The 16,045-nt window shown below is 41.6% G+C and overlaps 1 protein-coding gene across 2 annotated transcripts in view; it reads left to right on the top strand.

Moving 5' to 3' along the window:
* mob2a (MOB kinase activator 2a) overlaps positions 1 to 16,045 on the top strand; it is a 71,388-nt gene that overhangs the window by 17,887 nt on the left and 37,456 nt on the right. The window contains exon 1 of one of the 2 annotated variants that reach the window (XM_074678474.1): positions 13,904 to 14,595. The exons of the other annotated variant lie outside the window; for it this stretch is intronic. Within the exon in view, the coding sequence (XP_074534575.1) occupies positions 14,558 to 14,595 (38 nt within the window). The 5' untranslated portion in view covers positions 13,904 to 14,557. Of the gene's footprint in view, positions 1 to 13,903; positions 14,596 to 16,045 lie in introns of those variants that run through there. 2 annotated transcript variants of the gene reach the window in all.

Raw genomic sequence — 16,045 nt, 5'->3', positions numbered from 1 at the left:
TGAGCGACGTAGTGAAGTTCCACCATAAAGTAATTTTACTCAAACTCAGCAAGCCAACATTTTTGGTGGTTCAGTGTGCCATTAAATTTAGCAAAATAAAAAGTTAGTACTTAGATTGTGATGTTTAAAAATTTGATATCCAGCCAATAAAATGTTAAATCTGGGTCTGATTTCTACTTTCATCCCTTCGCCTCCATTTTCACTGCAAAAAATTAAAACCAAATGTTTTTGTCTTACTTTCAGTAGAAAATGTCTTTTTAGACTTTTTATAAGCCACATTCACTTGACGAGTCCCAATAGATGTCTTATTTCAAGTGATTTAAAGACAAAAATGAGGTCTGAATTTCTTGTAACAAGTAAGAAAAATGGAACAAGAGAAAAGTCACTTGTATAAAAACATTATTCTAGTTTCAAGCAAATTTTTCAAGCAAATTTTCTCTTATCCCATTGGTAGATTGTTTTTCTTCTTACAAGAAATTCAGACGTCATTTTTTTTCTTTAAATAACTTGAAACAATACGTTTCTCTGAACTGGTCAGGTGACTGTGGCTCATATCAAGTATAATAAGACAATTTTGACCTAAAAAAAAGACAAAATCATTGGTTAAGATTTCAGTTTTTTCCAGTGTTCATCTCCCAGGTCTTGTTTTCTGGTAGCTGTCTGGCCCGTACTCCCCACAGAGGGTTTCTTCCTACAGCAGCTACATCACGCTGGAAGTCTGAGCAGACTGAGTCATATATCAGAGCGAGTGTGCACAGCATAACAGGCTCTACAGATTAGAGGCGAGAGGAGTGTGCGGCTGATTTATTACCGGCCGTTAGCTGGTTAAATGAGGCTAAGTGAGGCGGCCAGCTCGGGGAGGTGAGATGGAAGAGATTAGCCTACATAAAGAGCGATGGAGGAAAGAGATCTGTGCAGCCAACACTGACTCCTGACCTCCTGTTGTTTACATACTGTTTCACTTAATCTCATCCTTCGTTCTCCCTCTGCTTCGTCCTCTCCTCTTCCTCGACTCCTCCCTGTAAATGTCTCATTGTGAAATATCTGAGGCTTTCAGAGAAGTGACCATCAGCTTTCTGTGTGTTATTTAATTATACAAGTCAGTGCGTGTCATTGTCAGTGATGATGCTGCAGCATCACAGCCCTGAGCTAAGCTTGGTTACGTTCACATAACTAATAGACCACATGTCATAACATATCTATTTTTAAAAGTGCAGTTCGAATAGGGGCTTGTAGTTTTCCTCTGGCGCTCAATGGTTGCTGGGGAGAGATTAATGCAGAAAAATACTTTATATTTGTTTTTGTACATAAGTTTTTTACTTAGGTAAACTCTGTTTTAGTTGTGATTTTTAGTGTACTTTAATATGTTTTTCATAGAGGGCATAGTTAAAAAAAAGAGTAAAATTGCTTTTGATATTTTTTCTTCAAGATACTTGGGGAATAAAGATGATTCTAATATTCTGAAGTGTTTTTAAAGGTTATACCTTTGTTAAATTTGATGTAGCACATCTGGCTTTTTCAGTACATCACCAGCTTAAGCCTAAAAGCTGATTTTCATCCCTATCTCCTCCTTACGATCAAAGACAGCAAAGGCCCCATTGTCTGACGTCTGCAAATGACATCGTGTGTGATTTTCCTGTGGTGTGCGGTGTGTTGAGTGATTTCGTCTGGTTGGAGACGCTCGGAAGGCCTCAGAAGGAGAGATTGTTGATAATGAACATGTTTAATACTTGCTACTAGAAATCCTGTAGTGTGGCCGATCAGGTACAGCGTGTAACGTCACGTCACGTGTACCAGAGCAGAGCAAATCAAGACGTGATCTGACTCGGCTGACTGACCCAAGAGGAAGTAAGAAATCTATCTCTGATACTTGTGACTACTTTACTCATCACCAACTCTCACTGTTATGCATACAGCCCATATCCCCGCCGTCTCCACAACTTTTTTCCATAATCTGTTTTTTTTTTGGTGTGTTTTTTGAGGGAATAGGAAGCCGAAAACAACCTTCATTGCTTCTTCCAGTTTTTCCGTCATGTTTGTTCTCCCCCAAGTCACAGTTTACTTTGCCAGATTTAGAATATTGAGCCTGAAGAAGCTGATGCTGGAATATGCTCATAGTCTGTTTTTTTGAAAACCTGAAAATCACCGCTGGGTTACTCCTTTTCTAACCTTAATATTTGGTAATGTATACGTCTATCGGGATAACCCCATTGAAAAGGACATTAATTTGTGTCTTCTAAGTACAGGGAGCCCACCCTGCTGCTGTTGTTGTTGCTGCTGTTGCTGTGGATACAGGAAGACAAAGCGGAAATGAATAGAATAGAATAGAATAGAATAGAATAGAATAGAATAGAATAGAATAGAATAGAATAGAATAGAATAGAACGTTATTATCATTGTAACAAGTACAACTAAATTGAAGCCACAGCAGCAATCAAGAAAACAAAAGTAAGAAAGTGTATAGAAAGTGTAAAAAGGTTCATAAGAAAATAGATGATGACAGCTTGTCCATCATTGTCCAGTTCAGCCAGCCTCCACCTCCACAGGGTCCAGGACTGAGCTTCTTCAGTCATGCTCCATCTCTGTCTCCTGGATCCTGTCTGCTCACAGCAGGTGAAGCTCTTCTAATGTGGCATTGGTGTCTGGTGTTAGCTCCTTTATCCATGTCTGTGAATAGCATGATGCTACTCTGCCCTCTGGTATTCCCTCTGTTGCTGGGTTAGCACAGCTAGCTTGTCCATCGTTATTGGGGATAGATCTTACGTTCCCAATAATGATGGATGGAAGGACAGGTCCATGTCGTCACTTCTTAGCTCACATCTGAGAACCAGCGTCGTTGTCCTCACCTCCTTCTCCTCACCTTGTAGGAAGACATCAGGCCTTACACCAGTTAGCATTGACATGCTACAGGCTGCTAACAGCTGAGTTCACATGTAAACAATGCAGCCATGGTTACATGTAGGATCTCCAGGCAAACACAGGAGAAAGAGTCATAAAAATATCGCTGAAGCCACAAAAAGTTTGGGGTCCATGACCAACAAATGAGCCAAACAAAGTAATGATCCACTCCAAATACAAAGATTATGTAAAAGAGACGGAAAAATTACAAGAAATGGACTAAGAAGAGGGAGCTGCTGCAAAAGGCAGCCACAGCCCACAGGGCGTTGCCTAGCAACCAAGAAGAACAAGCGAAAATGACCTGCATGGCATCATGACTTTTCTATGCGTCAAGATGTTGACTGTGCGTTGCTGTTTTGATCAGGATACCATGTAACAAACGGGAATAACTCTGTTTGCTCACCCATGTAAACAGAGTATTCTGAAGGTTTCAGAAACCAGAATATTGACTGCTTTAAACGTAGCAAGTTAGTGTGTGGTGTGGAGTACACACCACACACACTTGAAGTTTAGAAGAGAGAGATCTTGTGTGATCCATCTTTTGTTATCATCAACTGTGTGATCTCTAAATGTGTGAAGGTTTGAAGAATCCTGTAATGTGTGCCAGCTTATAGAGCTACATTTTTTGGTTGGTGTTCATGTGTTTTCTTGTACCCTTGGAGCCTCAAGTGGATGCTTGATGAACTGCAGGATTTAGCACTTCTGCTTTGGCTCCATTTCTGGGTCGGTCTTAGACTTTCGCAGGATGTGTCAGCTTACACGTCTATGTCTAGTGTCAGTGCAAGAGTGCAACTGTGAGAGATTCTTCACATCCGTTTCCTCTCAGAGCGAGGAGCTTTGGGTCAGAGGGGTTCAGTCCACTCCACTGAGTAAAAGTGGCGGCTGGGGCAGTGGAAGAAGGGCAGATGGATATTACTCTTAATCAAATGAAACATGGTTAAGGTGGCTGTTAAACAGCACTTTAAGCCTCATCACATTCATTTTTGTTATTTTAAATGAGGTTTAATTAAATTTAAAGCTTCCTGAGTGAGGCTTCCTGACATGCAGTCGTTTTTTGTTCTTCCTTTTTTTTATTTTTTGCCATAACATTTTATGCTCAGCCTACATTTGTGTTGTCTGGCCTGGGTGTGTGTGTCCTCATGAACACCTGTATCCTCACTTCTGTTTGCACATGGCCTTGTGTCTGGCTCGTGTCTGTGTGTGTGCACCTTTATCGCCCTCTCTGCCCCGCCTGTAACCTGCTCCTCTTTTCCTCCTCATTGTTCTGCCTCTTCACTAGGGCAGGGAGTCTTCAGCAGAAACTTGCAGGAAGTCTTTTTCACTCATTGGGCTGAAGGGAAAGCAAACAGCGAGATGCACAAACACAGGATGTGCTACTTTTTTGTGGGGCTGTAGCTGTGTGTCTGTCACCCTGTGTGGTTTATCATAAAGCAGAAATGTGAAATCTGTCTCTCTCTGCACACGTTTTTTCACTCGCTTTGTTTTTCTAAACCTGGTTGGTTGACACTTATTAACAACTCTGAAATTTTAAAGCTTCTTATCAGCCTTTTGGGTCTTCACATTCCATAATTCTCCCTCTGAGTAATAAGTAGGTCTGTGAAAAAGAAAAAAAAAACAGGAAATGAAATAAAAAAATTCCACCCAGGTCACATGTGTCCAAGATCCAAGGTGGTTTTTTCAGCAATACTTTCATCTTTCCCATAAACTTTATTAAAACATAAATTTTTAATCCTCTTCTTCATTGATTGGCTTGGAGCACTTGACCTGCTCTCATTTTACAGCGAGTCCTTCAGTGAAGCTGGTAAATTAGAGTTATCTATCTGCAGTGCATCTCAAGCAGCAGAGAGGTGAGCAGCTGTGGTCAAAGGTGGGTAGAGGTCGCTGCTCTCTTCAAACAGATTGAACACACATGCCAGCTGTTATATAACGGCTGGCAGCAATGAGGTGCGCGCTGATGCTCTGTGTGTGTCTACCTACCTGAGTGAGGCCTTGTTTCTCTAGCATCAGCTCAGAGCTGCTAGGACATGCTCCATGAGCACGACACACCCTTTCTGGGATGTTTTCTCACAAGCTGCAGTCTGGAGATTTGAATATATTAAAAGGAATGTGGCTTCTCACTTTCATATCTTTTGTGTGTGGATCTAAGCCGCTGCTGCTGTCAGGCTCAGCTTGGGGCTCAGTTTTTGATAATACGGCTCAGGCAGGGTCACATTAAAACTGCTGTGCACATTTAAAAATAATGTAGAAGGTCTTTATTAAGGATCTTTTCTTTTGGTGTTTGGTATGAAGTCTGTGGAAAACATGTTTACAACGGTTGATCACTGTGTCATGATTTCAATAACAGTTTTTAGTTGAGCTGCATTCAATCACTTAAGTAGTGTGGCCTGGAGCTGTTACATGTCATATTTAGTCAAAGTGAAGAAAACAACAAAATCCCTACCCAGTCAATTACTCGCTGTCATGCAAAAGGATATGACCTGAATTTAAAGTCACTGTGAGATGACAAAAACAAGTGTGTAACTACACTGATACAGTACATCCCAATGGCCTCAGAAGGACAATTGTTTTAGGGTTAAACGCAAAGGTTTTGTTGCGTTTCATCCTCGCGTTAACACAGAAACAGCGTTTCAGTCAACCTTAAACGCAAACTTTAGAAAATGGCCTCCAGAGTGGGATTTTTCTGGGGCACTCCTGACACTGATGCTGTGTAAACAGTAGGCCGGCGCTTTCAGTTCGCTCGCGCGCATACAACAGGACAACAGTACTGTTGTTACAATCGACGTGAACTACCGTGTTGTGCTCGTGCTGCTCAATCTGCTGAATCTGCTAACTGTCTTTCAAAAAAAAGTGCATCTGTTGCTCCACTTTTTAACTAACTATTCCCCAATACACCAGATGATCGGCTCAACTCTACTTAAGAGGAAATCTTCCAAAAGCGGCTTCTGGACAAGACAGTTATAGCGCCGACTACAGGCCTGGAATGCTTACTACAGCGTTTTCAGACCATCAGCATTTCCGTGTAAACGCAGATTTTTTTCACTGCGTTCTCACAGCGTTTTAGCGTTTTCAGGTGAAATGTTGTCGTGTAAACTGGGCCTCAGGAAGTCATGAAAAGAAAACCTGAGACATCTGGGAGTAAGAAAAAAACAACACAACCACTTTGACACATAAAGACTTACAAAGAGTAGCATTTAAACTATTCTTATTGATACACATTAACTCTTCTGACCTCTGTAAGACCTGCTCAAATTTAACCTCAGCAACATCTTAGACAATCAGGACTGTTGTTCTGTCAAAACTTGTGTGTCCAAGATGAGACACAAACACTCTGAAGTGTCAGAAATAATAAACAAGGGTTGCCTTTTTCCACATGTTGAGTCCTTTGCGTCACTTATTAGAAACCATTCTGCCCAGAAATTCAATAACTCAACCACCAACACGAGCTTGACATCAATAAGAGAATGCATGACTGTTGTTAACAGTGTGTGATGTAGTTTCTTTTACCACTAGAGGGCAGCATGGATCTGTTCCAAACAGAGTCCTTGTGGGTTGGACTCTCACCTGGGACAACAAAAAACCCTCCCGCTTGCCTAGGTAATGTTTGGTCTATCACTGATTTTAGCCGGTCATATGAGTAAGCTGTTTTTTGTGTTGAACAGCTCTGTGTGAGAGATGAGAGGAGGTAAGTGCAGAGACAACAGATACCGTGGACAGAGAGGAATCAGTGATGGCATTAAGTAGATAAAAGTGAAAAAGAGGAAGAATGAGAGAGAGGGAATCCATTGAGCATGAAATCAGATCCTATTGTTGCATAATCATGGCTCGGAGGCCTTCCCATCATGCACTGGGCTCTGCCAGCTCCGGTCCAGTAGCACATGACCATATCAAAGAGTATTAAACCAGCAATACCAGTCCACCCACAGCCCGAGGCCAACATGAATCAATGGATTTGTTTTTTCTGTCCTGAGACACATTTATTGATTCATTGATTTATTTATTTACTTATTTGTGGAGGTCACAGGGTAATTTGTCCTTTCGATATTCAGATTGTGATGTGATAGTGATTACTCGGATGTTACGGCTCAGGAAATGAAAGATTTCCCCTTGAAGTAAAACATCTTTGTTTCTCTTCATAAGTTTATGCTTTGAGGACAAGGCCCAGAGTTACCTAATGTGTTCTTTGAGTTTCATATCAACCTAAAGTTAAGGACCTCCCTTTCATGCTTTTATTCCTCCTTCTATTCAAAACATACCAGCAATACCAGAAGTCAGCCAGGCATCAGCGCTGCTCTCCCTCTCTTTCCTTTCCCTGTCATTTATTTGATCTTCTACTGCCACCTCCTCCCTTTCATCATCACTGCAGAGCCTTTTATTCACATACCAGCAATACCAGAGTGCATTCCAGCGAACAGGACATCAGCACCTGTCTGCACCTCTGCCTGTTTTCTCTCATCACTGCCTCGGAGCCAGACAAAGAGTGAGAAAACTGGAGATGCTGGGCTGGTATTTTCACATGAGCTCTGCATTAAAACTTTTTAACAGAAGGTGGCGTCATGGTCTCATTTCCCTCTGCTCCCTCAGCTCTTATTAACGCTCCCCCCTCAGTTTGTGAGAAGAGTTGTGTCAATCCTGACTCAGCTGTGACTGCACAGATACGGTTCATAGTTTGAATAATTAATTACTTTAATGTTTAAAGCAGGGAGGTAATGTGATTATGATGCACTTTTTATTTTGATTGTTTCTGACTGATAACGCTAATAAATCTACAATTTTTTTCTTTCAGCAGAATGTCAGGACTGCAGTGTCTATAGATTTAGACTGCACCTTCAGTAGTCTTTGCAGTATAGTTGAGGTTGTATAGGTAACTGTTTTTCATTTTATGCTCTTACAAGTGAGACAAAACAACTAACTTAAATCATAACTCAGACTTTATTCCTTTATTGGAGTCCTGATTTTAATAAACTTGGGAGGTTGAAAGAAAGTTTCAGGGTCAATCATCGATGGCTGCTTTTGACCACATCAAAGCTAACTCTCACCTCAACATGAAAGAGAGAAACCATACCATGAAAACGGCAACAATGTCCTGATTGTGTAGTAAAATCTACCAACTTCACTCATGTGAATAAAACTTTTGAGATCTGGACATTAGCACTCTGTTTTTTTTTTCCTCAAAGACAAAGAAACGAAGCACTTATCAAACCTAATTAATAATCTTAGCTAAGTCATTTGCTGCTGCAAATGTAAGATTGTGTGTTGAAGTGAATTGACACCTGCATGGCTCACCACTGTTGATTTAAAACTAACAGGTTGATTTCAGTCTCTACGTGTGTATTATTTTACATTTTAGCCCATAAAAGTAAAAAAATGTACCTTTAATTTTTGTTTATAACCTCTTATCTTTTAACATGTTAAATATTGAATTAAAAAGATATAGACACGTTGGTTACCATGAGTTTTCATTAACCTTTGAGTAATAGCAGAGCCTTACTTTGTATGTTACCCAATCACTGCTGGTTTTAAAGCTGTAGATTCGATTCTCCATAAGGACGGTCAGAAAACAAATCTCGCCTTTTGAGGCTACTGCTGCTTTCAATTAAAAAAAAAAAATATATATATATATATATATATATATATATATATATATATATATATATATATATATATATATATATATATAAACAGCTAAATTGCTAATGATGACTTTTAAGGCGACTTTGAGGGTTTGTTGGGTCAAAACTTGAGGACGTTTTTCATCCTTATAGAAGACTTGCAGCACAGGTTTTGCAAACTGCAATGGTAGTATCCTCAGAAACAGTGAAAAACATCCACACTGGTGACATTTTTACTCGTCCCTTAACTTGTGGCTGTACTTGTTCTTCATCTCTGTATGTAATGGCAGCATTGATATAGCTACCTACTGTATCCAAATGTGTAAAACAACTCCTTTAGTTTTTATCATATAAAATTTAGAAATCAGAATAATAAAAGATTGTAACAAACTCTCATTATTGGCCCATAATTTATTAGACCACTTTAAATAGACATGGGTATGCTCTATTTATTGTGTTTTCTCCTCAAAATGTTAACAGAAGCATCATTTCACCAGTTTCTACCAGTGTCCTGTTTTTGACAGAGCTATGCTGATTTAAAAAAAAATGGAATTTGGAAAAATGGTAGAAAGTTTTTCTTTTTAATATGAGACGGTTTTCCAACCCTGGCGCTGAGTTCTACATTCTCAAGATGCTTCACCCATGATCAGTTCATGGGTAAGGTTGCAGTTCATTTCCTGGGATTTAAATGGAAACCAAAGCCGTCTAGATAAAGAAAGATAGCACTGATTAGGGGCAGAGTGCAGACATCCATGGATGTAGCATTTAACTTTGGAGGGCATCCATTAGAAATTTGAGAAAATGTCAACATTTATATTTCCTGTCATTAATTCACAGTTTAGCTCCCTGGAGTTGTTATATACAGGGAGAACTGAGGGTTACTTAAAGGTGAGTTATAGAGGTGTCCTATCACTATAAACCAGGCTGTATGTCAGAGACACACACAGACACACACTCAGAGACAGACTGACTCCTGGCGTCTCCATGCCTGGCTGTATATATAGGCCCTTTCATACTGCTGCTCTTGGCTTGTCTCCAGCTCACATATACCTCTACGTGCAGTGAGTGTGTTTGTTTGTGCTGAAACATATTTAGGGAGTGGGAGTGACAGAAACAGTGAGCTATTGATACCTGGCAGCGGGACCCTGTGTACATTAACTTGCGTAACATACACACACAAATGGGTGGTTTCTGAGGATATTATTTGCTGCTTTTCAGAAAGTCATGCCTGTGTCTGTGTGTGTGCTTTCTGTCAGTATCACCTCTGTTCTCAAGCACTTGGCACAAACACCAAACTGGTCTCTCGAAAGCTCTCTATCATGATCGCACTCAAGTCGCTGGAGCCACATCGAGTGTGTTCAGCACTGCGGTCCAGCATATGACTTTGTGCAGTGTGTTCCTGGAAAGCCTGAGTAGGAGTGGAGGGGCCAGGCCTGTCCCACAGATGCACCACAGCCAGAAACCACTGTTTTCTGGAAGCTTCTCTGTAACTTGGAGCAAAGTCCTTGTAAACTTTTTAATTTACCCCCATTTTCAGCGCACTCTGAGAAAATCCATGGCTGCTTTCTAAAAACAATGCTGCATCTTTAAATGCGATTAGTATTCATGGACACACACTTAAAGTTCACATCATTCTTGCACAACATGCACCAAAAGGAAGAATGCAGGGAGGGGACAGAGCTGGAGTGACAGAGGGAAGGAAAGAGAGGCTGATGAAGGGAGGGATGCATGCAAAACAGGCCTGTGTAGAAAAGAGGCAAAAGAGCTTAAATTAGCTTAATGAAGGGGCTCAGAAAAGGAGCAATAAAATCAAGGGCAGTTGAGGTGCAAACGATGAATAAGAGCAGGAAGGAGGAATAGTTGGGGAGTGAATAGGAGGAGGAGAGAAGAAGAGGAGTGAAGGGGGGGTTGGAGGAGCATCAGTAAAGGCTAATTGTGCCTCTGTGGTTTGCAGTCTTCACACTTTTCTTTCAGAATAATCCCCAAGTCTCATCCTTCCCATCTTTTGCAAAGGCTTTCTCCTGCTTCTCATCATCCCAATCCTCCTCCTCCTCCTCCTTCTTTTCTCCCTTGTGTGGCTGTTGTGTAACTCTGCAGTGACTGAGCAGAAGCAGCAGCAGCAGCGGTGGTGGTGTTTGTGCGATTGATCAGCAGTTTTAGTGCCAGGCTGCTCTTATTGTAATAAATGAGCTTGGAGCCATTGAAACCAACACTGAGTGCTTTTGTGGGGGAACACACACACACACACACACACACACACACACACACACACAAACACACACACACACACACACACACACACACACACACACACACACACACACACACACACACACACACACACACACACACACACACATACACACACACACACACACACACAACTATGATGTAATATTCAATGGCCCGGATGCTTTTAAACTTTCTGCTTGCCTGGAATCATCATTTTTTACTTTTCCATCCCATAATCCCTTCAGACCTGTACACACTAAAGTTAATGAGACATTTTAAATCATCAGTTTTAGAGATTATTGTCAGTGGACGTGGTGTGCCTAATTTTTTTAACTCATTGTTGCTCAGAGATGAGCCAGATACACCCTCAAATTAAACTCTGTGCTTAAAGCTATTCTTTGTTTTGAAGCTTTTAGGAGTAAAAAAAACATATTTTTTCACATTTATCAGCAGAGATATCAATCAAAATGACACTTGGACTTACTTTAGAATTAACAGAACCAAGTATCCTATTATGACTGAAAACTTTTTTGTTATGTATTGTTTTGTATTTTATTAAACATAGAATACAGTGCAAATCATGTTGATGTGTTTAAAGTTTTTTCACATTTTCTTAAAGGGTAAAAGTAAGACTTTTTGTCAGATAAAGACACATAATGCTAGTTTATTGCTGCATCTTGGCTGTATCCCAGCCACCTGCAAAGGATGGCTCTTAAGAGTGGTAAGTTTTGGCAGTTTGATCGAGTTTGTGTCAGCATCAACTTTCACTTAGTTACTCTACTAAAGCAAACCAGCAATCAAAAAGGCTTTGTGCAGTGTGGTTTTTGACAGGCTACAGCAGCGTTGAATGCGTTGAGAGTTAACTTACTTCAGACAAGTAGAGAGCGGTATTATGCACTACCTTATGTACAGGGATTTATGTGCAGTCATGTTCTGATCAAACAGATAAATGCTAAAATGGTCTAAAGGTATACTTTCATGCACCTTTCCTGTAGGGATGCCCCAATACTGATCGGTGGTATGGGTTATCGGTGTATTGGCCCCACTCAAAGCTTGATCGGCTTAAAACCCGCGACCCAACCCGCATATTATTTTTTCCACCCAGATCCAAACCCGGGAAAAAAAAAGTTTTTAAAAACCACCCGCAAATCAGCTGTTTTTGCGGGTACCCCACCCAGTGCAGGACTCTGCCATGGATCTTTTAAGAGATTAAAAGTTTAAAAGCATTAAACGTAAAAAACGAGTGATTTTACAGTTGTATGTGAGAAGATCACAGAGGGTTGATGATGGAGCTGAAGTCAGGCTTTTATTGGAAGAGTTGCTTCATTCAGGTGTGTTGTTTACTCGCTGGCCTCTGAACTATGGCGATATACTGTTCAATTTTCAGACAATATGACCCAAAATAATTATTTTAAATAAGGTTAAGGGTCAGGCTGCGGGTTGTGTTTCAACGGGTCGGATCGGGTTGCGGTACTAATCGGGCTGATGCACGGGTTTGCGGTTCGGGTGCGGGTTTGTACGTCCCCGGGTCTGGCCTGAAAATTGGACCCGTGCAGGACTGTGATCTATGGTGCCAATCCAGGCAAACAGCTCTGTGCCTTTTGTTTTTTTTTTACCAGTGCTCTTTGCTACTTAATTTGAAATGTCGCCTCTGATGCACTTGCTTTGTTTTTAGCTGCATTACCAGTCAACAGGGTATGAAAGTTTACACCTGACAAGAACTATGTACATTCTGAAGAATTATTTTGATGGTAAACAATTAAATATTTCATAGTTTAAATAAATATTAACTTCATTAATTCCATATACTCATTTTTTTTTGCCTTTTACCCAAAACATTACTAGACTTATCCCACAATAGAGCATGCATGTTATCATTTAACACTGGTATCAAATCGGTATCGGTCGATACCAAAGCCTAGGTATCGTAACAGTATTGGAATCACAAAAGTTGGGTCGATGCATCCCTACTTTCTGGTATTATCTGTGTGTATTCCAAACTGACATATCACCTGTAACCATCATATTTTTCCATTCAGCTCCAAGACTGTGACATCACACCAAAAAGTCACACGTCTCAAAGGATCTCTGTAATTTTTGTGTAATGGCATTGAATTGTTTAGCATCCGCACTGATTCCAAAGTGTCTTGCTACTCTTAACATGATGTTGAATTTAAGCTCAGTTTGGGACTCTTGCTTCCTCTCCTCTCCTTTGCTTCCTCAACTGGATTTAACATCAGCACATCTGGTCTCTCCATTTTCCCCTCTCTGTGGTCTGGCCCTGTCTACTTCTTTCCAACCATGTTTTCTCCTCTGCCACAACCTTTTTTGTAACAAAACAAATCCAATCTTGACAAAACACTAGCTTTGCGAGACCTGTATGTAGTGTACACATGCTTGTACACACACACACACACACACACACACTCAGGATCACCCGGTTCCCTCAGGGCATGCATACACACTGGAGGCTGCATGCTTCGGCGAGGTGATAAAGATCACACTTGATCTTTGTAAAGCCATTCCAGTGTCACTTCTGTCTGCTCAAAGTCATTTTGCGTTACCACCCAGGTCATATCCTCCACTTTTTAACATTCCCATAACCCATTATGTTGTCAGTTATTGTTTTGTTTTGTTCAACAGAGGATGCGAGAAAAAGCTGCATAGCATGGATGTTACTCAGCCAGCAGTGATTGTGGTTCATTGTTTTTGGTCGGCTGTTCATTGTTCTGGTATCAGCACCGTGGTTAAAGGTCTAGAGTTCATGTCTGTATGAAATAGTCAGATTTATCACCATTAAAGGCAGTGCTTAGTGTTAGTGATGGCAGAAACACCCTCTGCTGACATGCTTAAACACACTTCCTCTTTCTTTTATGTGTTAACAAACACCTGTGTCAAATAAATTCATAAAAGTTGGAGACCTGTGTGCTTGTGTGTCCATGAGAAAGCCCTCACTCACCAGGAAAGGCTACTTTAGATTTAAATTGCATTAATGGATCCTCAGCCCTATTCTTAGCCTTAAACCTGTCTCACCCTTCATGTGTTGACAGGAGTTGTGTGGAGTTAGTGAAGTCTGGTTTGTGGTCAGCATATGGAGGAATAATATGTGTGTGTATATATAGCTGCGCTTATAGGAAACGCTGTTGAAACATGAGAGCTTCCCCGGGACTGTGAATAGGAAGGAAGCGGGCTCGCATCGATAAGCTGGCGTGTCTCTTTCTTCGTGTTTTCTGATGTGTTCGCGTCGCTTCAGCTCGGTTTTATGTAGCCAGAGGAAAGGATGAAGATGTGGGAACAATGAAAGACGAGGTTCAAGTTTCATATGGGTGTTTTTTCTCCGTGTGAGGGAGTACACGCGTGGTGGTTTACGTCAGCGCGGCTGTGGACACAAAGCCGACCCAGCCTCCACCAGACTCCGCGTAAAAACCATCACGTTTTGTTCAACTCGCTACGGTCCAGCATGTCCACGGTGCGAGCTCCTTTTTGTGTGTTTTGAGCGAAACGTCTGCTGTCTAGAGACTCGTTAACCCAGCCCCACGGGAACTAAACCAGTGGGGAACCAGAGGAGGAAGGAGGAGGGGGAGTGAGGTCTGTGGAGGAGCGATAGAAAGATAAAGAGAAAGGTGTTGGAGGAGTGAGAAAGGACTGCAAGGAGCAACTCCCGTATTGTTCCGCGTTTGCTCTGCAGCCGTCCACACACACGGAGACAGAGACACACACACACACACACACGGAGAGGTTTGTTTCTTCCAGGGTGCGACAAAAAAGCTGAAACGCCGTCAATTCTGGATTTCTTCATCCGCTTTCTGTCGTCCAGGATGAGGTTTAAAAGGAACGGGTCCTACACGCTGAATCGGTAAGGCTGCTGTAACGGAGCGGGAACTTGATAGTGTGATATCCCGGTGAGAAGCAGGGGAGGGGGGAGACAGGGAGGGGTGTCATATGCTGAGCTCATTAATCACTTTCCTATAATATTTCCATTAAAGTTCACTGTGACTTTATCACCTCTTTATTGCACCTAGTGTTTCTGTTTTTATAGCATCATTGTGCAATGCTATGAACACAGAAGGAATCATAGGTTTGTTACTATATATGTTAGTTAAAGCTCTTTTTATTAACTTACAGGTGTTTGTAACTGTAAAAATAGACTCAAAGTTGCCTCTATTTGACAGACTTGATACAAAGTTACAATTACAGCAGAGAAAATCAGCACTGATATATACAACTTCTTCCATTTTTAGTAGTGTGGTGTCCACGTGTCCGGCCCATGAAGCTGGATCAGGAGAAACCTGTCTGTCTTGATTTAAGGGGGGTGGGCGCTTTCTTTTGTTTCCTCAGGAAAAAAAAAGCAAAATGATCTCTCCTCTCTCTCCTCTCTCTTATTATCTTTCTCCCTCTCTCCCCTTCATAGAAATACCCCCTCATGGCCATCCCATCACCTAGCAACTTTGTAGCAGTGTGACTGATGTTCCCCCTAACCTACTTTTCCCTCAACATAATTGCAACGGCCTCATTCTCATCCTGGCGTTTCTGAAACCTGGTCACGAGCGGGGTCTTTTCCCTGCCCAGTGGTCCAGTTTCACTCCTCTCAATGTGTTGTCTCTCCGAATCACAAGTTTGAGGGGAAAAACACTATTTCTCTCTTCCATCTGCACACCATGTCACATAGAAAATCCAGCCCCTATGGCGGTCACGGCGGATGTCTCTCTTTAAGTGCCCGTCTGGATTTTATGATAACGAGCATTAACTTGGAACGAGCCACAGGAGCACGTTCTTATTGTTTTAAGTGACAGGTGATTTAATGTCAGTTTCACTTCTCACACTTTTCCTCTGCCACTCCTTTTCCTCATCGCCTTGTATTCAGCTTCCGCTGTACTTGACACACTCACAAAAAACCCACTTCCTGTCTGTTAGGCGCTGAAACACAAAGGGAGTTAATGAGCAGCAAACACCCGCTTCACCACGCAGAGGAAAACATGAGAACGATGTTATCACTTTATACACCCCTCCTCCCCCCGCTGTGTTTTCACTTTGAGAGTGTGTGTTACTAGTTCAGTGTGTGAGTGCAGGGCCACATGGGTGTCCTGTTGTTATTATGCGTGCAGGTGAGAGGGAAGCGGTAATTAGCAGTGACAGGGGAGGACTGGTTGGTGCTGCTCCTGGTGACAGGTTTCCAGGGAAGAGGAGGAGTAGTAGGAGGAGGAGGAGGAGGAGGAGTAGGGGAAAGAGGAGGGATGACGTCATGGGATGCAAAAGTGCTTCTCTGCTGTGCTGCAGTTCGTCTTTGTCATCATTTTATCTGAGAA

Source organism: Halichoeres trimaculatus, unplaced genomic scaffold (assembly GCF_033239565.1).
Source record: "Halichoeres trimaculatus isolate MK-OKI-2021-1 unplaced genomic scaffold, fHalTri1.1 fHalTri1_scaffold_10, whole genome shotgun sequence".
NCBI classification, from domain to species: domain Eukaryota; kingdom Metazoa; phylum Chordata; class Actinopteri; order Labriformes; family Labridae; genus Halichoeres; species Halichoeres trimaculatus.
This window is presented reverse-complemented; position numbering and strand designations above follow the sequence as displayed.